Source organism: Zonotrichia leucophrys, chromosome 20 (assembly GCF_028769735.1).
Source record: "Zonotrichia leucophrys gambelii isolate GWCS_2022_RI chromosome 20, RI_Zleu_2.0, whole genome shotgun sequence".
Lineage (NCBI taxonomy): Eukaryota > Metazoa > Chordata > Aves > Passeriformes > Passerellidae > Zonotrichia > Zonotrichia leucophrys.
The window spans coordinates 2,704,902-2,727,418 of record NC_088189.1 but is presented as its reverse complement, the minus strand read 5'-3'; the positions used below and the strand labels follow the sequence as shown (position 1 = coordinate 2,727,418).

The following is a 22,517-nucleotide window of genomic DNA, read 5'->3' as shown; positions in this document are numbered from 1 at the left end:
CCATGTCACGCTCAATGCCATGTCACTCTCAGTGCCATGTCACACTCACTGCAATGTCACGCTCAATGCCATGTCACACTCACTGCAATGTCACATTCAGTGCCATGTCACACTCAGTGTCATGTCACGCTCAGTGCCATGTCACGCTCAGTGCCATGTCACACTCAATGCCATGTCACACTCAGTGCCATGTCACACTCAGGGCCCTGCTGCCTGGAGAGCACAGTGCTCCAGGACAGGAGCAGCTCTGTTCTGCATGTGCTGTTTCCATTTCAGACCCAGCCTTGCTGCAGGGATGGTCCCGGCTGAAGCCAGGCAGGGAGGACGGCAGCACGTGGGAAATGCAGTGGCACAGGCTCTGATGGATGTCATGGTGAGCTATTTTCAGACTTTATCTCGCTAGCCTCTGACAAAAATGTGCTGTGGAGCAGAGCTTATCATGTGCAATTTGGCACATGGGGCCAGTGAGGGGACAGTGTGGATGGTCCCTGGAGCTGGGGCAGGTGACACAGAGCCAGCAGAGCAGCAGTGGTGGGTGCTGCTGGTGCAGATGTGAGTGTGTGCCACAGGGATGGGCATGGACAGGGTGAAAACAGGTATCTGAGCCTAAATCCCAGCCCAGGTCTGAATCAGGGGAGTGCCAGCGTTGTTGTGCTCCTGGCTTCCTGGTGTCACCCAGAGCATGAGGATGGAGCATGAAGTTGAGACCTTCCCTGCCTCCAGTTTCTAAACTTTGGATTTTCCTAAACAGGGTTGATTGAAACCAACAGCAGCACCCTGCACTGCTGGGACCCAGGGGCTCTGGGAGTTATCACCCTCAGCCCTTCGGCTGCTGGGGCTGGAGATTAGGGAGCTGCTCCTTATCAGCCCCAGTCCTGCCCCTGTGGGGCTCCCCTTTCGCTCTTACTCACTGCAGAAATGAGTAAGCCTGTTGTAACCACCGTGCTGGGACCTGTGGGCCAGCGGGCTGTGCTGATGGGGTGGAGGTTTGTAAAGCATCTCTGCACAGTGGCCTGCACAGCCAGGACACGCTGCAGACACCCACCAGAGCTGGGGCTGTGCTGGAGCTCAGGGCCCTGCACATCCAGGGCTCACTGAGGCTGGTGAGGATGGCAAGAGTTAATTCTGTGTGTGTGCAAAGGAGGGAGGGGAAATCCAAGGTCCTCACATGGCCACAATCTCCAATGTCTCACTTGCACACAGACCCCCACACCTGCCCCCAAAACCATTGCCTGTGCACAAAGCTCTTGGCCCAGCTTCTGAATTTGTACCAACTCCTGTATGTGTGTGTGTCCATCCATCCATCCATCCATCCATCCATCCATCCATCCATCCATCCATCCATCCATCCATCCATCCATCCATCCATCCATCCACCCAAGCAGGTCTCAGCCCCTGCCTCCTCCAGGATCTCCACACAGCCACCATTTCCAGCAGTTTATTCGACAGCTACAAGAAAATATTCCTGCACTCTCCAGCCCCACGAGGCACATGACCCGGCCAGTGCCAATGGAATAAACATTTGGATTTAATTTATTGTCTCTCCTGCAGGCTGTGTCTCGGCTGGCGGCTGCAGAGGGGTTGGGCTGCTCCTGCCTGCGGGACAGGGCCCGGGGCAGCCTGGCAGCCTTTGCCCAACTCCATGGGATATTTTTATTTTTTTTCCATTCAAGCCTGTGCAGGATTCCTGGCAGGACTGCAGCTTTCGTCCAGATTGCAGATGCCCAAAATATCTGTATTCTGGGCTGAGCAGACTGAAGTGCCCAGGGTTGGCTGATTGAAGAGGACATAGGGGAATGCAGAAAGACAGACAGACAGAAAGACAGACACAGGAAAAGTGCCTGAGAATGTATGGCAGCAGTGGGCAAAAGGATGGGGGATGCCCCTGGGGTCTGCCCCATCTCCAGGCGTGGCTCTCACACCAGCATGGGATATTTTTACTGTTTTTCTCAGTCTGCTGAAGCCTGAGCTCAGTCCAGGACAAGGTTTTGCCCCAGATTAGCTTGTGCTACCAGCCATTAAATTTGGTTGCATTGCTGTTATGTTATGCTTCTCATTTTAAATTATCTTCTAAACTGTGCACACCTGGCATCTTCAGGAGCCAGGATTTGTGAAATAAAAGTTAAAATGCCAGTTGAAATAAGGGATTTATGTGTATTCTTTCACATACACACATGAATGCACACAGCTACTGATAAAAACCACGTGTTTGTTCATACATACATGTTTCTGATCAGATTTATAATGTATATAATATAAACGTTTTTCTACATATAAAATTCATTGGAAACAGGAAACCAAATTAGTTTACCTTACTAAAGTAGCATGAAATACAGAGCAGTGTGCACTGTTGAAAAGAAGGTAGGATGTGGTTTTTGGAGGACTTTTCTTTCCCCAGGGCTCGTTCTACCATGTTTATGTCTAAAACCTGCTAATTTTAAAGCCAGCTCACAGGAGACTAATGGCATGACTCATTTATTTCATTTCACTTTCATTTTGCAGAGCTCAGGGTTTGTTTAAGGTGCTCACCTGTCAGCAGCTCGTGGATGCTACAGGAGACCAGGAATGGCCGTGAGTACCTGCACACACTGACCCCCCATTTACCCATGAACAGGAGCCACTCCAATGAGCTGAGTCTGATTTTAAAAGATCTTTTGAGTGTTAAACATGTAATAAGATGCTCAGTGTTATTTTCAAACCAAGACATGTTCCTGGCTGATTTATAAAAGGCCACAGTCTCCACTTTTATGTGGGCAAATGCTTTTAAAAATTGGCTCCTGGGATTTGGGGTGCTCATTGATTCATCCTCTCACAAGCCTCCATCTCTGACCTTTCCATTACCAACTTTTCCATCTCCAACTGCTTCATCATGCTCCTGAGCATGGGCACACAGCTAATAAATCTGAGTCTTTAATTGCCCTCCCACACTGTGTGGCTTTATCTGAGCCATCATTCCTGTCGCTGTGCCTTGTTGCATCCCTCTGCTTCCAGATTTGTGCTGCTGGAGTCAGCAAGAGGATAAAACTGTTATTTAGGTTTGGGTTTAGGTACAAATCCCCTCAGTAACACACTCCATGGCTGTGTGGCCCCACATGATGTGTCTGACGTGGCTGAGTTGGTTCTGTCTGGGGTGGGTACAACCCCTCTGCTTTTATCTCATGCAAGGTCCCATTTTTTGATTTTTTTACGCACCTGAAACGATGTGAAAAATTTGTGTAGGGAAAAAAAAAAAAACCACAAACCCACCATAAATTCCCTTGCTAAAGAACATCAGTAAGGACAGAGGGTCCTGCTGGCCTGGTGGTGCCAGCACCACTAGGATGGAAAAACCTCAAGAACACCCATTGCCCCTGGTACCCAAGGGAGATTTATTTATTTATTCCCCCCAGTTTATCACCCTGTCAGGAAGTTTCCCAAGCCCTCCAGGAGCGGGTGCAGCAGTATCAGCAGGCACAGGTCTATCAGGCTGAGCAGAAGCTTTTCCAGGAACTATCTAGTGCCACACGTGACCGTGCCCGGGCGATACGTGACGGGCATTCACCGGCCGGTCAGTTGACTTTGTTATTCAAACTATTTTAGTGATGGTTTTTAATCCCAGGCTTAAGTTTTTCTTTTTCTATTTTTTTTTTCTCCCTCTTCTTTTTTTACTCTCTGAACAAGGGAATCTCTATGCTGGCAGGATTCAGAGAGGCACAAAGGAGGGAAAAACAAGTTTCAGCCAGAAGAGAGAGAGAGAGAAAAAAAAAGGATGCTGTTAGCATTCCCTGTATTTGAGGGGTAAAAACATTTTGCTGTCAACTCTGTTTTAAAGGGTAAGTGCTAAAAGCAGCCCAGTTACTATGCAAATAAACGGTGTGCTCAGCCTTTTCCTCTCAGTGCAAACTTGTTAGCCAGGGGAGCTGGGCTGTGGGGCTGGCAGTGTCCCCATGTCCCCAGTGCTCCCATCCCATCCTGGGGATACCCACTGGCTGGGGGTGCCACTGCAAAGCTCTGGACCTTGACAGGAGCCCATGTGGGTGCCCAAACAAGGTGGGACAGCGTGGGGAGCACAGCAGAGGTGTGGGCTGGGTACCCCCTGCTCCTTGTCAAAAGCAGATTCAGGCAGCTGGCAGCAGAGCCCTTGGCTGTCCCTCTGTGGCAGGGGACACCCAGGGAGAGGGACTGCCTGGAAAGGGCAGAAATCTCACCCAAGACATCCGCTTTCATGGCAGGCAGGTGGGGAAGGTCTGGTAGCAGCCACCCTGGGGTACAAGGCTGTCTCTCACTCCTGCTGCCAGGTGGAACGGGAGGTGATGCCAGGACACAATGCCAGACTGTGGCTGGGTTCATCCCGATGATGACCAGCACCCAGCGCTGGTATTTATGGTGGCACTTCCCCATGACAGCAGAGGGGCTGCACATGCTCCAGCCCACACAAGCCAAAGCTCCCCCTGACAGCCCCAGTGTGATGGTTTCCTATAAAAAAGATTTGAATTTGTCATGCAAATGACTGGGCATGTGGGCACAGCTGCTGAGAGGTGGCCTGGGCTGCCAGCATGGCCACAGGGATGTGCCCAGGACAAGGTCTGGCCCCCAAGAGCTGGTCCCACCCCAGGAACTGCCAAGCAGATGGTGCTGCCAGGGCTGTGCTGCCAAAACCACCCAGTCCTTGCTTCTCCTCCTGGTCCCTTTGGCTCACTGAAGCTTTTAAAACCAGCATTGTGACCCCCCTGCTCGTCCCCTCCCTTGGCTTCTGTCTGCCTGCAGCAGAGCTGAGCTGCCCAGAATGAGCTTTCCTTGCATTGGGACCACATAAGGAGGTGGAGAGGATGCTCCATCAAGCAATGCACTGAAAAAAAAAAAATTAAATTATACTTTTAAGCAATTTCAAAATTATTTAAGCACTTGCTTAAGCTCCTGATCAGTCGGGAGCCAGGCAGCCTCTGCCTCTCACCCACACCCCACTGCTGATACTCTGCAGTTTAGCTCTTGTCCTTCTAACACAGCAACCTTTGAGCGTTTCCCACTTTCCCAGCCCAGCACAGGACAGGGAAGTGCTTGGCTCCTTTCTGGAGGCTGCCAGCCCCACCTGGCAGCACCGCCCCGCTCCCACCGGGAAGGAGCATGGCAGAGCCCACGACTCTGCAATTTCACAGCCGGGTTTTCGCAAGCAGGAAGGAGGCAGGTCGGGCTGCTCCTGCTGCTGTTTTGATGTGGCTGTTTCTCGAAATGAGCCCGGAGCAAAACTGAGCAGGATCCAGGAATGGCACTCGGCACTGCAGGCGCTGGGAGCGCCGCCTGCGCCCTCACTTCCTGGCAGTTTGGCCACCTTTCAGGAAATCAGATAGCTAAATGGAAAATCATCACACTTTTCACTTCAGAGAGCACTGCACCCATGGGTTTTTCAACAACAAATCCATGTTCAGCAGCCTTGCTGTCCCCATGGAGCAGGGGAGATGTGTGTCCCCAGCAAAGACAAAAGCCCAGCTCAGCAGTGCCAGGCACCACTGCCTGGGGATGGGCACCTCAACGCTGCTCCCCAGCACCCCCATCCAAAAATCCTGCCCTCCCTTCTCCTCAGGAGCACTCCTGACAGGGAGAAAGAAGAATTGCTGAATAATCTCCAGCCCCGATAGCACTTCAAAGGCAGGGCCCGGGCCAGGCTGGATGCAGCGCTCGGCTCTTACTCCTTTGGCAGCCCCACAGCGGTTCCAGAAAGTAATTACTTAAAAAGGAAATAAATGTCACCCACATGGTTGTAAGCAAAACCCCGGGCAGGATGAGCAGAGCCCCACCAGGATCTGCATTCTCACGCAACACAAGCAAGGCAGGAGAGAGTTGTTTCCATTCATTGAGATGGGCTCTTTACTCTGAGGGCTACTGGTGACATTTGACATGCCCACCGTGGGCATTTCAGCTCCCCAGGGCAGCCACAGTGCTGAACTGCCTCTGCTTTCATCCTACAGCATTCTCTTCCCCCAGGATGGCTTTAGGCATCACCACCTGAACCAGCAGCAGATGTTGGTGCCAAAAATGCAGCCCTTCCTAGCACCAGGCCTGCTGTGACCTTTATGGAGATGAACCAGATAACTGGCATGATCAAACAGAGTCATTTTATTTACTTCTACAGATTAATTCTTGAAGTTTGTAATTGTTAAAACCTGAACACCAAACTTCTAAAGCAAGTTGGTTGGGGGGAGTCAAATGTAGCACCAGAGCAGCAAATAAGGCTCAAATGTGAAAGGCCCTCTGCTGCTGGCACCTGCCTGTTCTGCTGGATCTGAGACACCCTCAGCAAATCCCCTTAACCAGGACAGGGCTCCGGCAGACTACTCTCTTTCAGAGAAATTCCATTTTAGAAAAACAACCCCCAACTTATTTTAAGCAAAAAACAGAAGGAAAGTGATGGCCCGAAAAGCCTGGGAGGAGATCCCATCTGCCCCTGCTGCCTCTGGAGCTGCACCAGCATGGCAGCACCTCCCACCCTCTGCTGCACGCAGTGTGAGGAAGCAGCTGGCACCAGCCCACGGGGTTCTGTGAGCTCAGAACCCCCGAGGTGCCTCGGGACACGCAGAGCAGGGCAGGGTGGGACACGCTGCAGGATGGTGGCAGCCCCTGATGCCTGCCAGGGTGGCAGCAGGGGCTCCTGTCACAGCCCACCCTGGCACACTGGAGGGGGAAGCCCAGCATGGGCAGCCAGGTGGGCTGGGAAATACCCCCTAAGGCAGCCAAGCAAACATGGTACCATACAGCATGGAATAATCTTAAAAGTTAAAATAGTTTATTGCTGTCTTTGTAGAAATGCACTTACATCGCCTGTTCTCTTCCTTTATTTGGCTGTTGGATTACAGGCATAAAAAGGTTACATTTACCCATTTGTTCAGTGACATAACACCTTTTTCTCTATTGCTCCACTCATGATATTCTCCTAAACCTTGCTGGCCAACAGCCCCAAATCTCTTTTACATAAATACTGTAAATGTCTCCATAGGTTGCAGCATTGTAACAAAAGATCTACCAAAGTAGACAAAATGTTCAGTATTCTTGGTTGGTTTTTTGCATTTAAAAATATACCTAAATTTGAGATAATCTTAACAGAGTAACAATTACAATAAGAAAATAGTACAGTGCGTTGACTAAAGGAATATTCTGCTCTCCTTCAAGCCAATATTCCCTTTTGCATGTTGAAGTGATTCAGCAATTACTTAAGAACTTTTACCTACATACAATAATTTAGTAAAATGAGAATTAAACAAGGCAGATACTTACTACTATTCTTCTGTCTGCAATTCACAGCTCATGCGAATAAAATCGCAATAAATATTAAAAAATAGTTTTTCTTTTGCTTTTTTTTCTGTAAGGCATCTCTGAGTATTACAAAGTTTTTGTACAACCAAAAAATAAGATTGCTTTTTTTCCATGTTCTCCAAGTACCTCTGTACCTCACCAGTAAATAAGAGGATTGTAGGCTGGATGAGGAAGGAAGGGGGCAGAAAGAAGACCACAGGTGATGGAAGCAGACTGCCATGTGTGCAAGAATCTGTCGCTTTCCTGTGAAACGTTTCAGCCGCTTTTAGAACATCTTCAAGACAGTATCTGTCCAGATTGAAGGAAAAAAAAAAGGGGGAAAAAAAACAAACTTACCAGAAGTCCACTTTCATAAGCACAATCAGACTGCAAGGATTCGGGGGTTCGCCCTCAACACTATAAATAGCTTAGGCATCAATATGCACCTACATACGGGGGAGTAAAGGGACAGGGTGATTTTTTTTTTTTTTGTGAGCGTTTGTTTTGTCTCTTTTATATTTTTTTTGTCGTTTTGCTGTCCTAGTGGTATCCTTGCAGGGCGGGAGATTGTCCGGGCGGGCCCTCACTGCATGCGGTCGGGCTGCAGCTGCTGCGGCTGGTACTGCACGAAGGCGGCGGCGGGCGCCGCGGGCGTGCCGGCGCTGAGGGGCGGCTGCACCGTGCCCGTGGTGTAGCCGTAGCCCACGAAGCCGGCGGCGGGGGAGGCAGCGTAGGGGTACTGGTCGTAGGCAGCTGTGGTGTACTGGGAGTAGGCTTGGCTGGCGGCCGTGTAGTCGATGTAGGGAGACGTGATGGACTGCACGGGGGTGGGGATCACCACGCTGGGCTGGATGATGGCTTGGGGGTAAACATAGTGAGGCGTGAGTCTGTGGAGGGAAAGGGAGAGAGTCAGCGACGGGCTGGGGTGGGCACAGCCCCGCTTCCCCTCAGATTCATGTGCGCCAGCCATGGAAACGGTGCTGCCCAGCAGTGCTGCCCTCGAGCGAGGGGATGAGAAGCAAACACTCCCAGACCTGAGGGTAGTGCAAGGTGAAGCATGGGCTGCTATCATACACACACCCTGGTTCCCACAGCTTGTAATCCAGGCTGCTGAAATCCAAAATAAGCTCCCTGCAAGGCCGTGACACAGCCACCGGCTCACCTCATTTCCTCGGCCTGTCCCTGCCAGACTTTCTGCCTTCTGAATTGTCCATGCAAACTTGGGTGAGGGTCCCGAGCACCCACAGCCCCTGTGGGACACCTCAGCAGCAGGGACAACGTGTCACCCTGCATGTGTCCCACCACAGATGGCCACTGACCCCAGGCCCTCCAGCCTGCCAGGTGTTATCAGTTACTACACACTTACACCATGTTTCCACAACACTGCGTGTTTAGGGAATGCTACAGGGTATTTGTTGTAAAACACGAGATATTAATGCTGCTTTCCTCCCCCCAGCAGCTGGCAGGGCGGTGACACTCCTGAGTCCATGAGCTGTCACATCTGCCCCTGGCATCTCCGCTGCCCTTTCCATGAGGGCCCAAAAGTGCAGCTTCTCCCAGGCTGCCCCTGCCCTGAGGAGCTGTGCTGCTGAGAGCAACTCAACAATGTCACCCTCAATTAAAGTCCATAGATGGAGGGATCCTGGAGGTGATTAATGCAGGAGTGCCTACTAATTTGTTAGAAACTGCTAATGAGGAGGAAAGGGGAGGGGGGAAAAAAGCATAGAAATGAAAGGGCTGTATTTTCCAAAGGGCTCATGTCAAGTCAGGTCTCAAACAAGGCAAAAACTGTGCAAACCTGAAGGTTTAGGTACATCCACACAAACTGCCATGGGCCAGGCAAAAATGGGAAATTTATGTGGCCTGAAGAGTGTGGCAGGGTGACACATCTGGGGTTTGTTTAAGAAAAGGGGGTGCAGGCTATCACCAGCAAATGGCACAGGGCCAGTGGAAGATCAGAGCCACCCTGGGGAGAAGGTCCTGCTTGCTGAACCACATGAGGCAAAGACATCCCCTAAAAGCTTGTGCCACCCTGTCTCCAAACCCAACTCATTTTGGCCAATAAAAAAAATCCCCAAGGCAAAACTCTGCAGAGAGATTATGCAGATTCAAATATTTTGGGGATTTTTGTGTGGATGTGTGTGACAGCACATTTTCAAACACAACCACTTTTAAAAGCCTCCCACAGGCTCTTCACAAGGCACAGGGCTGTACGTGGTTAGCCTTATTCCATCTGAGCACCCTGAATCTCAGCCACCACCTGCAGTGTGCCGGGGTCCACCTGGGGCTGGTCCCTCCTACCCAGCACCTACAGGGCTGTTCCCACTTGCTTTACAACCAGCACTGGATGGTTTAATCTGCTCTTCAGACAGGAGAGAGGCTTCTCACAAACAAGGGCTCATCTGAACGAGTTTTCTCTCCTTTTCCCACTCCCATATGCAGTTTGTTTTTGCTTGAGACAATTTACATGACAAGAGAATGACTGCTCTCCTCTCCTTTCCCCACACAGCAACACTGCCTCTGAAATCAGGGTCCTTCCATATGCCCAGGGAGGATGGATGGTGGTGAGCAGCACCTCAACCTTGCATTCAGTGCAAGACCTTCTTCTGAGGCCACCAGACACCCCAGGACAGCAAGAGGGACCTCACAGTCCTCCAGCCCATAAGCACACCATCCCCAGCATCACCCTGTGGGTAACAAGAATGAGATGAGGCAGCAGAAATGCACAGAATCCCTTTTTGTTCAGCTCTGATCTAAACTGGGGCCAGCAGAGCTGAATCAGAGCTGGAGCTTAGGCACCAGCTCAGCCCAAGGGCACTCCATGTCACACACTCCTGGAGGAGCAGGGCTCAGTCCCACTCAGAGGTTCCTCTGCCTGTCACTGGGGACTTTTCTCTTTCATTTTGTTTTAAATAAAGAGTGCAATGCTGCTCCTGGGTCTGCCAGGGTCTGGGACAAGGCTCTGCAGAGGCACCCCCAGGCACTGACCCTTGGGCATGGCATGAGCAGGTTCACTCCATGGTTATTGCTCCAGCCCTGGTGGATCAGCCAACATCCTGCATCCCAGACTGGCATGGATGCTCTGGCTGCTCCTCACTTCTCCCTGCCACCAGGCTTCCTCGTACTCCAGGGCCCAACAAAGCTAAAATCACTCCACAAACGCAACAAAAAATGCACAATCCACTAAAAACCATCCAGCGGCAGGAGCAGAGGAGGGGCCTGGACTTTTCCTGCCCACAGGAATTCCACCTGTGCTCACCAAACAGCCAGGACAGCCCTGACAATCCAGCAGAGCATCACCCAGCCTGAGCAGCTCCTCCACGTCCCCTGCTGCCACCCAACTGCTGTCCTGAGCTGGCACAGCCCATGTGGGGGACGTGGTGCCATTGGGGTGAGAGGCCATCCCCAGCTCATCCCAACACACTCTGCACTGTTGGCTTTGCTTTCACACACGGAGCTCCTCGGTGGGCCCAGAGACAGCAAATCTGCAACATCCTGCACTACATCTTTCCTGCAGCAAGGAAAACTCCAGCTTTTCAGGGCTATTTGGAATAAAAAGCACCATTAGCTTGGAAGGCAGAATGTGCTCCTGGACCCTCTCAGCTCTCAGAAATCCATCCCACCAGCCCAGGGCATACACAAGCACACATCACTCACAATAGCTGGTACTGCACTAAAAAACCACACTCAGCAACTCCAAGAGCTGCTTCTAAAGGGAATGTCAATGTAAAAGGGAAGGTTCTCTTGGTCTGTAGGATTTCAGTAATTCAGCTAGAAATTTCAATCAAGGTATTATGCAATTTGGTCTTCTGAATTAGGTGGACAGATGGTAATTCATCAATCAAAATAAACACACAACTCAAAGTAAGGTCACTTTGATGACTTGCAGCTACAAACAAAACAAACCAGTGCAGGAGGATGAAGTTCTCTGCTGGCTACATTTAGCATCCACAGAAAATTTTAAAGTATTTCCCCTCTTCCATTATTCCTGAACATGACTTCTTCAGGAGATAATTTTTTTAAAAAAGAAAGATGTTCTGTAGTTCTCTTTCTAGAAAACAGCAAACTCTAATCTGAATTTCTACACGATGAGTCACATCTGTGTTTTAAGATGCCTTTCCCTTCCTCCCTCCCTTGCAGTTCTCCTCCATCCCCCACGATGGGCCCTGCCAGCCAGGAGAGAACTTCATCAAAAACACACACGGTGCGATTATAAAACACCAACCAAGTGCTCAGCCGTGGCCACCACACACCAAAGTCACCCTGTGAACAGCAGATGGACGAGATGCTGCTGGCACCACCACGAGCCACGGGCACAGGCCACCCAAAACAAGGAGCAGGGTCAAACCTCAGCCCAGAGGCAGCAGTGGCACAGGAGGGACAGCAGGGACTTGGCAGGGCCCTCATGGTGCCAGCTCCTGACCGTGTGGCACCGTGCCCCAGCAGCCAGAACTGAACCAGCACAGGGATGGTCACAGAGCCACTGGCAAAGGGACACAGGCTCTGTCCTGCTTTGGTGGGGGACACAACAAAAGGGGCCCTGTTGAGGTGCAGGCCTGGGTGGAGGTGTTCAGACATGTCAGGGAGGCACCCATGACCCCAGGCAGATGAAAAAGTGCCTTTCAAAAGCTGCCATCACCCAGCAGCAGGGCAGGGCTGGCTGGGGGACAGCAAGGAAAAAGGGACAAGTCAGGAGGAAATGTGACCCACTTCTCTAACCAAACACTGGGGAAGAGGAACAAGCTCTCATCAGCAGAGCTCATCTCAGAGACACTTCATGTATTTGACTATTTTGTACCAGATTTACACCTAAAATGTGCTTTAGCTGCACCTTCTCAGGACTTCCTACACATGAGCCATGAGCTGTTCTGCAAGCTGCTCCTGCATGCTGCATGAGTTTGGGAGAGCAACAAGGTGGGAGTTCCTGACCCCTTGATCTCTGCCAGCCCTGCTGGGAGCTGGTTTTGTCAGCTCTGAAGAGGTGGAGACAGCTGCAGCCCTCTGTCAGGAGGGACACGGCATCACACAAACATTTGGGAAACGAGGAGGGGCACAGGGCTCTTGGCAGCCTCACAGAGATCAGCACACAAATGCCACCACCACGACCAGCCTTTTATTCCTTGAAGAATAAAAGAAACAGAGCCCTTTGTGTCTGCCACTGAAGGCACAAATTCTGGCATTTGACCCCAGGAATTTGGCCTCCATTTCCACTAGAGCTGACCCATTGGCTGCCACAGGGACACCCACACTGCCACAGCACGTGATGGCAGGGGGTGCTGGGGGTGCTGCAGAGCCAGCTGAGCACAGCCCCTGGTGATGTGACACCTCCAGGCACTGCCTGCAGGGCACATCCACCCAAAGGTGCATTTTGAAGTGGGCTCCTGAGTTGAAAGCTGCTCTGGGAAGCACACCCCACACTTGCACTGGCAGTGCCAGGGCACCACGGCACAGCTGGGGATGCAGGCACACGTCCTGTGTGATTCACACTCCAAGGAATCGTTCCTGAGGGACACTCCCAAGCCAGCAAGCACTCACCTCGAGGAGACACTCAGTAAACGTGTGTGGAGTGCAGGCAGGGCTGGCCACAGGTATCATACGGGCCCCAGCCACGGTGACAGGCTGTGGAAATGTGAGAAATTCAGGTGCTGTTCTCAGTGCAGACATGGGGAGGAGGCTGCAGGATGTCCCTGCCTGCCCACCAGGACTCCCACTCCAGGAGGGGATCACAGTTTATCCACTAACACCTGTACAGATCAGGACATGGGTTGTGCCCTGATCACTCCACCATCCCTCACCATTCCCTGACAGGGCTGGGCTCTGACCACAACATGACAAAGCTCCAACTCCTGAAATGTCCCCACTAAAGCTGATTTAAAAATGCCCTGAAATGTCAACAGCTTCTGCCTCATCAGCCAGCTATCCCAGCCAGCTCAAAGTCACACAGGGATGAACTCTGCAGCTCCATGGGACTTATCATCACCTGCTGCAACACGACACAAACACAAAATAGCAAAGCAGTCAAGGCAATTTCTGCTCCTCTTGTAACTGATTTGCCTGTCTGCCTTCTCCTCATCCTCCTCTGTCCCTCTGAGAAGATGCACACAGCAGCCTGTGCAGACAGGTACAGGACTGAGCTTCCTGCTTCCCTGCTGGGAGCAGATGTCACCACACCAGCGGCAATCACCAAGGCATGATGTGCCACACAGACTGTCCCAGACTGCAGTCAGTGGGGGAAAAAACCAGAAAGAAGTAAAAAAAAGGCTGCAGACCAAAGAAAGAAGTACACCTCCCAAAGATCTAACACTTTTCCTCAGCTCAACCAAGAGTGTGAGATCAACATGCTGAGCTCCACTATGAGTTACAGCCAGGCTCAACAGCTTTATCCTCTGCATCTTGCTTCCCCCACACCCAAAGGAAGAAGGAAAAAAAAAACCATGATCCTACACAAAAGCATGCTGGGCCAGACCAAAAATAGTTTTGGAGAGAAGCAGGCTGAAAAACACTCAGGTAGCAGGAGATAACATCTGCCTGAAACAAGAGCCATCTGGCACCAAGGAAAAAGCCACATGGAAGTTTATCCACAACTGGTCAGCTCTCCAGAGAAGGAAAAAGCCCCTCCCCTTTCCAGTTATCAGCACAGCCAAACCAGAAATTAACTGACAGAAGAAACAGGGACTGTTTCACACCAGTGCATGACAGGAACCTGAGTCCTTCAACATCCTTGTGTAGGATGGTAGGGAAAACCAGGGTCTCCAACAGATCAACTCAGGAAGCCCCAGAATTCTGCCTTTGACTGAGCTCTCCAATTTTCTTCCGCAATTTAGAGAAAATCAACGGCAGAAACATCTCTAGAGTCTTCTGAAGTACCTGACAAGTTTTGGAATAATACACATTAGTGACTACTTTCAACTGGTTCCATTTTTAACAGACTTTCCTTCTTTACACGTGATCCCTTCCACTGACCTTTAATTAAAACCATCCACTCACTTGACTCATCTAAACCCCTCTCTTGGAGATGAAGTGTTTTGAAGCAGAATGCTTCAGCTACAGAAAAAGCAATGAAATATCTCTTTTTGATAAAAGAAGGCCTGCACTTAATAAAACAAGTAATTAAGTAATTTCTCAGTCAAGAAAGAAATTCCATTTTAAGAGTTTGTGATCTCAGCTACCAGTTGTCCCTTTGTGGCAGTAGAACATTTAAGACATCTCAATCCAATCCATCCACACCTTCCTGCAAGCTGGAATCATGGGGGATGCCTGGATCCAGCAGGGTTTTTCCAGCCTCTGCTGCTTTGGCCAGGGCAGCTCAAGTCTGACAGAGGAGAATTAAAATGCTCAAAGCTGGTGACAGGGAAATTGCAGGGGACAGCACAACTCTGTTTACAGCACTAGGAGACTGAGAAACAGGAGACTGAGTTTTAACTCCGAGGTCCAGGACTTTTCATCTTTTGTGATCATGGAGTATATTTAGCTCTGGTATGTAGCTTGCTCCCATCCGTGGGGAACAAGTTCTTCATAAAAGTCGTATTTAGAAGTGACCCGGTGTCCTTGCTACCAAATTATCAGCACAACAACTGTCTGGTTCCCTGGCTGGTGCCCTCAGCGCCAGGGCAGGGTGCCCAGGGCTGCATTCATCATTCCAATTACTGGGCATGTGCTTAATACTACGAGTTGGGGCCCATATGCCAGCAGCTGCTCAAAGGAAAGATGAGATCAAGCACAAGCTGAGCTGCTCTGGAAATTCAGACGTGTGCATCAATCTGCCACATTGGGACTCTGTGGCACCAGCCACAGCAACACAGGTGGGTTTTGGATCTGCCACTCCCCAGCTCCTGCACCAACGGGAAAGGACTCAGGTTTCTGCTGCTGAGGAGGATGAAGAGGAAATCCACCAGAAGCAATGGAATCACAGAGAAGATGGCACAACTCAAGCCATGTGCTGTAAAGACAAAGCTAGAGCCAGCTCAGGCTCTCTCCATCACACACAAGCCCATGCCCTGACTGCCCAGAATGGCTCAGATCCTTCACCCAGAGCCTGTCCCTTGCAACAGGTCTGAGCTCACAGCATTCACATAGCCAAGTGTGAGGTCACTATATCAGACCATGCTTTTGTATTGTTTTACAGGCAGAACATGACCAAATTCTGCCCCAACCCCAAAAAACAGGCACACCAAACCCTTGGGCCTGACACGAGTGTTTGGCATCCTGAAGCACATGTTCAAGAAAATTCTCAAAGCTGTCTGAACTGCTTATAAATACATGTTTATGCTTAAAAAAACCTAAATAAAATAATTTTAAAAAATAAGAAAGGGATTTCTTTCTGACTGGCAAGCATTTGGTCTGAACAGCAGTCACCATGCATGAGAACCAGCAGCTGAAGCCGTTTGGAAAATGGATTTGGACATTTCTTACGAAATGCCCCCTTTCCCCCCCAAGCTTTCATGTTCCTGGCACAGGATAACACCAGGTGCTGGGTGCTCCATCCCCATGAGCCTGGCAGAGTGGGATGGGATCCTGCAGCCTCCAGCTCTGGGCAAGTGGGCAGTGGGAAGCTGGAGCAGGGGGATGCCAGCTGACACAGGCTGGGCACAGCACGTGCCCCTTTTATAAGCATAACCACAGAAAAGATGAAAGTTTGTTGCCTTTTATTTTTAACCCAATAGAGAAATTTTAAGGATAAACAGCTGCAAGGGAGGCTGGGCTGACACAAAGAGAGACTTTCTTCACTTCCTAACTGCAGCAGCATCAACGCGTGAAATTTTAAACTCAAAGGGATTTAACTCTTTCTGATGTTGCTGAGGCCAAATGTGGGCCAGAGGCAGGGGGCCACCAAAACAAGTAACTACACATGGATGGGGTCTCTGGAGCAATGACATCCAACGTGCAGCTATGGAAAAAGCTGGATCCTGCCACAAGAGACAGCTTTATGTTTGCAAGAGCTCAGTCACTTACTCAGCCACTGGTAGATCTCCCACACAGATAGCTCCTTCGCTGAGGCACAGCCACAGGAATGCATCTGCCATATGCTGTGTCCAGAGCAGCAAGCACAGAGGAGAACCAGGGAATCCCCACTCCCTGCACAGACTCAAACCTGCCTCCCCCTCCAGAGTCCCAGAGCAGGGAACCACGAGGTGGGAGCAAGCAGCTCTGCCACATCACCTGATCACATGAAGCATGGCAGCTGCAGGGACATGCTGGCACTGCCAGGTGCCTCCAAGCAAAGCACAGTCTGCAAGCAAGCCCCAGGCTGAGCCCCGGGCCCAATGCTGCTTCCCTAAACTCAGCAGCCGCATCTCCAAGTCACAGACAGATCCTTTGCCTTGCATTACTGTTAAGATCTCTGGTTACAACAGGCTAGAAACTTCTTTTCCAAACAGGATTTACTACTGACTCCGTGCTGTCTGCTGCGCAAGTGCCTCCCCTGCCAGGACAGCAGGAGGAAGGAGAGAGGCTCCTCGTGGTTTCTCTTTCTGTTCCGCATAGCCCTGGCAATATTTACAGCTGCATTGAGGTGTCTGGGGCTGGGGGGGGAAGCCTTCAGTCTATAAATAATCCTCTCTGGTGTTTGGGTAATTTTCATAGTTTCCATTCATTTCAGGTTTCACCAAAACCTGCGTTTTGTGGCTTGATAGCTGGGACATGAGTGGCTGCTTGCTCTTCGTTAACTGCCCAGGAGTTAACGGTTCTTCATTCATTCCTGCCCTGCCAAGCCCAGCTCGCTCACCAAGCACCCTGTGCCCCATGACAATCATCTTTTGGAAACCACAATGCCAACCCCCGGGCACAAACACTTTGCAGAGGCAGGAACTGCAGGAGGGAGAGCCCGGCAACCTCTCACACCAGGGGCAAAGCAGCCGAGCCACTGAGCTCCCTTTGGGAAAGGTCAGGATCCACCCGGCGTGGTGCAAACAGACAGCAGCAATTCAGTGACAGACCCCGACAAACTCCTCATATCCCACTGAGGGCCAAGGAAATTGTGGGTCCAAGGGAATGCAGGAGTGGAGCTTGGCAGGCTCTTAGTTTTGTTGGTCTGCTGAGGAGACAAAGAGGGAACTGGCAGCCAAGCTCTGCTGCTCGACCGAGCACCTGAGGCTTTGCTGAGAAGCCACCGAGCAGCCCCAGTTGTGGTGCTCAGGTAAAGGTGGTGCTCAGGTAAACACACTCTGCAAAACCCACATTTCCAGTGATTCTGCTGCAGCAATGACTGAATTCAATTAAATTCTTGTTTACTGATGCTTGCAAATAATGATATATAATCCCCTGCCTCCAGCCCTCCATTCTCCTGGTTCCTGTCTCTTGGCAACTGATAAATAATTTATAATGTTCTCCACTGTATGTGCTAACTGCAGCTCTGCTGGTTTAATGATGAAACCAATGCCTGCAACAGGAACTGTCTAGATCACAAGGAACATGTAATCAGTCGATCCCACACTCCTCTGGATGTGAAACCAAAAGCAAACTGTTGGGAAAAAAAAATGTTTTCAAGAGCTGCGGCTGCGGGGTAGGAAGGGCACCCAGAAAACTGCAGATAATCTGCGAGCTGCTCCTGCCAAAAAGAGGAGTTTTAACGGGCTTCACCACTTTGTTCTTCTCTGCTCCCATGCATGGCAGGACTCGCCAGAGGCTGCTTTTATTGGCAACTTCTCTCCTGCACTGCCATGCAAAAGCCTCTGGGTTTGCATCTCAAGGTGCTGCTGCTTTGGGGGCTGTGAAAGCTCTTGCAGCCCCCATGCAAGGAGAACTATTAAAAAGCAGCATTTGGTCTATGCAGACTGATGTGGCTGTTGCCCCGAAGAAGGGGAGACTCTTCCTTTCATGGCAGATGTTTTTCAAGGCCTTCAGCAGTAAGTGCCTGCGAGAAGCAGCGTGTTTGAACCCCACACAGCACACGTACACGGGGCGTGCATTATTGTGGCAACACAGCCTCTCACATCCAGAAACTCAGCGGAATGAGATTACCCAGGCAGTTGGCAACTGCAGCCATAAGGGCAGAGGAATGAAAGTTTTATTGTTAGCAGATTTCTTTTTTCTTAAAAAAAAAAAAAAAAGGAAAAAGAAAAAGAAAAAAAACACCCCAAAAAAAAGGAGCGGGGAGCAGGGAAGGGATGAAGTATTGCTGTTGACAAAGGCCAAAATCCCATCTATTTATATTAGAGTCACACAAAAACCACACCAGGGCAGTGCTCAAAAGCACTCATTTAAAAAATGCACCTACTTTCTTAATGCTCTTAGAAAATAATAATAAAAAACCTTATCAATATTCACTTTCTGAAATGGTTTAAAAAAAGAGCTGCATCAATCATTAAACAGTTAAATGAGGGCAGTATGACAGTCACTATTGTTCTCGTGAAGCACACTTGTCTTTTGCCGAGCAGCTGCCAGATCCTATTAGATGTATAAAAAGAGGACTTTTCTAACCGAGTAGGGATGGTATAAGCTATTGAAAACAGCAGACAAAAGCCCACTTTTGCAGACTATTCAAGCCTTGTATAACATCTGTCCAAAATCAATTTTTGACCTAATGTTACTTTCATTAAGTAACAGACTTTGTTTCCAATGCAATTTGTTTTCTAGGATAAAACTGTATCCTAAGCGTTATTACGTGGGAAATGGCACAGAGGAAGCAGAGGATCTTATTTGAGAAACATGAGAACAGAATTTGCTTAATTGTTTTGACACCTTAAGTACTATAATAGAGAAACTATTTTCCATTTATTTGAATTCCTGTGAATTCTTGAAGTTGGCAAAACAGCGAGCAATGCACTGGGTTTATTATGACTAAGATTTACTAAGGATAAAGAAGGATCTTTGGGAATTACATTAAAGCTGACAAATGCACAAAACTTCTGAAATCTCCACCAGAAATAAAGTACTCTGAACATTAACAACAGCTGTTGAAATTGTCCACTCCTGATGGCGAAGGCTTTTTTCACACATTTTAAATAATGAGGAAGTTGATTTGTGAATCTGATCTCAAACAGACCGTTAGGAAACATTTCCACTTACCCAAAGGGTCTCTGAATGAAGGCTGGATGTAGCTGCTGCACACCTATGGTAAAACCTAAAAAAAAAAAGGTTCAGAAAAAAAGAAATATTAATGAATGGCATCCATTGTACCATTCAACTGGTAACACACAGGCAGAATTACAGCACACGTCTTTGCATTTGATCTGCTATGCATGTGAGCAAATTCAGAGCCCCATTTAGAAACAAGTTAAATTTAACATGCATATGTGATATGCACGAGGAGCAGATGGGAATTCATGATGAAAGCCCAGTGTGAACGTGCTGCTATGGAACAGACAATGGGGTATAAAGCCTTATTTTACACACTGAGTACTGCGGTCATTAAACCAAAGGCAGAAATGACAAAGTGGATCTTGCAGTTAATTCTCATGTAACAAAGAGGTTAACGGGCAAACAGATCTGCCGTGGAAGGAAACAGCTTTAACACAGTTATATGAACTTTGGTGAGTAACATTAGGGCAGCAGGGCTGAACAAGAAGATACAGCAGAGAGGTAACTGGACCATGCAGTGTCCTCAGCCAACAATCAGAACTATGGTGGACAGATAAATGTGCATCGTCAGATCAGATGATTCCAGCCCAAGGAACTTGTTTCCTTGTCTTACAAGTTATTCTAATACAGAGAGATGGGATCTCCTGGATGCCTCACCAGTTTGAATACTCCTTGGTTTTGCTCCCAAATACGCCAGGTTCACATTTGCTTTCCTGCCGTCAATGATGGGGTTTGGGTCTTTGCAAGCTCTTTCAGCAGCAGCTCTGTCTGCCATGGTCACCTGGAATCGAGCACAGCCTTGTTTGTAGCAACAGCGCTTTGTAAACACTCCAGCAACAGGCACTAAAGTGGAGTTTATTTATTGTTCTATTTTGAATCGGGAGCCGAACTCCCTTCGTGCAGCCTCGCTTGCACGGCGAGACGGGAAGGGCTGCTGGGACTCGATGGAAAAGCGGGCGCTCCCCCCGCCCGGTTTCCCCGCTGGGCCGGTGCCAGCTGCTTTCCCCTGCCCTTCCACCTCCTCCCGAGCCTTTTTTAAGGGGCTGGCGGAGCCGTTCCCGAAACCCCCGCGCACAGGAGCTCAGGGCAGCTGCGGGCGGGATGCGGGGACCCGCACGGACAGCGGGAGGGGGGAGCAGGTGCTGAACGAACGGCACGGCCCCAGACAACACGGGGGGCTCCTCCCGGGCCCCAGCCCAGCCTTTGTCCCGACCCAGCCCCTCGCTCCCGCAGCGGCACAAGCTGGGACGGGCGGCGGCTCCGCAGCGCCCGGCACCGGGCGGCCCGCCCGGCCACACCGGGACTTTGTCCGGGAGTCTGTCCGGCCGCACCGGGACTTTGTCACCGCACACCGGCGGGCTCGGCAGCCCGGGGCTCGCTGCCGGCCCGTTCCCCGGGGCAGCGCCCGTCCCGCCGCGGAGCGGAGCAGAGCGGAGCGGCACTTACAAAGCCGTATCCTCGGGATTTGCCGGTCTGCCGGTCCGTGATCACCACCGCCTCCTCGATGTCCCCGAAGACCTCGAAGTACTTCCTGAGGGAGGAGTCGGTGGTGTGGTAGGGCAGCCCCCCGACGAAGATCTTGGTGAAGGTGGTGTCCTTCTGCACGGTGTGCATGGTGCCGGCAGCGGCCGGCCCCGGCCGGCATCCACCCCGGGCAGAGCCGCGCCCCGCCGAGCCCCCCGCGGCGGCCGAAGGCAGCGGAGCGGCGGCGGCTCCCGGGCCCTACAGCCGCCTCATGGCCGCGCCTGCAGCCGAGCGCGGCCCCGCCGAGCCCGCCGGTGCCGGTGAGTAGCGGCCGCCCCGCCGCCGCCGCCGCCTTTGTAGGGCCGCGCGGCCCCGCCCCGCCGGCGCGCAGGGGCGCTCGGGGCGCGTAGTCCGGCCCCGCCCGGGGGTCCCCGCGCCCCGCCCCGCCCCGCCGAGCCCCCGGCCCGCGCCGGGCCCGGCAGCGCCGCACACACCGGGAATCCCCCCCGGCCGGACCCTCGGGCCGGGCCCCGCGCTCGCTGCAGCTCCCGGCGGGGCCGGGCAGCGCGGCCGGCCGGGCGCGGGCAGCGCTCCCGCCAAAGATCCCGCCTGGGCAGCGCTGTCCCGCACCCCTGCCCGCTGCTGTTGCACAACCATCGCAACGGCGAGCGCTCGGTCCCCGGCAGGCTCGGGCACAGGGACAAAGCCGTGGGCAGCTGGCAGCCCTTGTGGCACGCGGTGGAAGCAGGGCAGGAGGAAGGGGTGGTGTTGGACGGAATTGACAGGGAGAAACAGCCAGGGAGGGGTCGAGGAGTGAACAAAGGTTCAGAACTATCTCTCTCAAGCAGGTGCTTAAGCCTCCTGCTTCTCCACTGGGCACCACCTGTGCAGCCTCTCTGGGGACAGGGATGCACCGTTCCCATTTCCACTGGTAGTCAGCAGTGGGGCTCTCCACCGTCCTCCTTTTGCATTTTGTTCCATGAAAGGACAGGCAGCTCCAGCCACTGACCTGACCTGCCGTTCAAACCTGGGAGAATTGTTACTATAGGACAGCCCCATATGTGCTGCATGTAGCCCCTGGTCCATAACTGCAGGAAAACAAAAGCTGAAAACCCAACCCACCACTGGTGAACTCAATGGTGGGGTGCTTGCAATGCTTTAATTCCTCCTCTCCAGCATCAGTTGGAGTTTGGGGTGTGGGACAGGATCACAAAAATCATTATTTGTTCATACTTTCCATCACCCAGAATCTCAAGAACTGCCCCTCTGCCTTAGGTTTATCATTTCTCAGAGAAAGAGATTTTTTGCAACATGATAAATGCAGAGATAATATTATTAAAAAAAAAAAAAAGCAAGCCAGTGAAGTTCTAAATCATCATCATCTACTTTGGCTTCTATACAGCAGGTTCAGACTCTGCAGACACTTTTTTTGTTACAGACCCCACAGAGAAAAGCCAGTTATTTCAAGAGAAAGGAATGCATTAATGTCTGCACTCCATAGTTATTCATTAATATTTTTCTTGCACTGCTTCCATAGTTCTAAACACCCTATGCTTCATAAAAGAGAGAGGGGGGGAAAAAAAGCCAAGGAAAGCCATTAAGCTTTCAGTCCTGAACCACCAGACTCCAAGACTAGGGTGCATTTCCTTTGATTACTGTGGAATAAAGATGGAGCTGGGCCAGCAGCACCCAACATCACTGAAAAGCTGACATCAAATGGATGGTCCATGGAGCCTTTGTGTCTTGTGAATCTGTACCTGGTCCATCCA

The 22,517-nt window shown here is 50.9% G+C and overlaps 1 protein-coding gene and 1 long non-coding RNA gene across 3 annotated transcripts; one reads left to right on the top strand and one right to left on the bottom strand.

Moving 5' to 3' along the window:
* The first annotated feature begins 236 nt into the window (after positions 1-236).
* Positions 237-4,601, top strand: LOC135456340 (uncharacterized). Its single transcript, XR_010442516.1, has 3 exons — positions 237-373; positions 2,503-2,571; positions 3,661-4,601. It is a non-coding gene; the product is annotated as an uncharacterized LOC135456340 (long non-coding RNA).
* A 2,137-nt stretch (positions 4,602-6,738) lies between these two features.
* Positions 6,739-21,084, bottom strand: RBM38 (RNA binding motif protein 38). Of its 2 annotated transcripts, none has more exons than XM_064729767.1 (4): positions 20,731-21,084; positions 19,942-20,065; positions 19,273-19,327; positions 6,739-7,575 (listed from the first exon to the last, which is right to left on the bottom strand). In XM_064729767.1, exons 1-4 carry the CDS (start codon positions 20,896-20,898, stop codon positions 7,251-7,253), a joined length of 672 nt encoding a protein of 223 aa, XP_064585837.1. In that variant the 5' UTR covers positions 20,899-21,084; the 3' UTR covers positions 6,739-7,250. The 2 variants fall into 2 exon arrangements, with proteins under 2 accessions (XP_064585837.1, XP_064585838.1); XM_064729768.1 differs by lacking the exon at positions 6,739-7,575 and adding an exon at positions 7,584-8,153 and having other exon boundaries at positions 20,731-21,069.
* Between the last annotated feature and the right edge of the window lie 1,433 nt (positions 21,085-22,517).

Excerpts from the sequence above, each read along its gene's own strand:
- RBM38 (XM_064729767.1), bottom strand. The coding sequence starts at position 20,898 with ATGCACACCGTGCAGAAGGACACCACCTTCACCAAGATCTTCGTCGGG. Across the intron at positions 20,066-20,730 it reads AATCCCGAGGATACGGCTTT|GTGACCATGGCAGACAGAGC; the intron begins GTAAGTGCCGCT and ends GCTCGATTCCAG. Across the intron at positions 19,328-19,941 it reads ACCAAGGAGTATTCAAACTG|GTTTTACCATAGGTGTGCAG; the intron begins GTGAGGCATCCA and ends TTTTTTTTTTAG.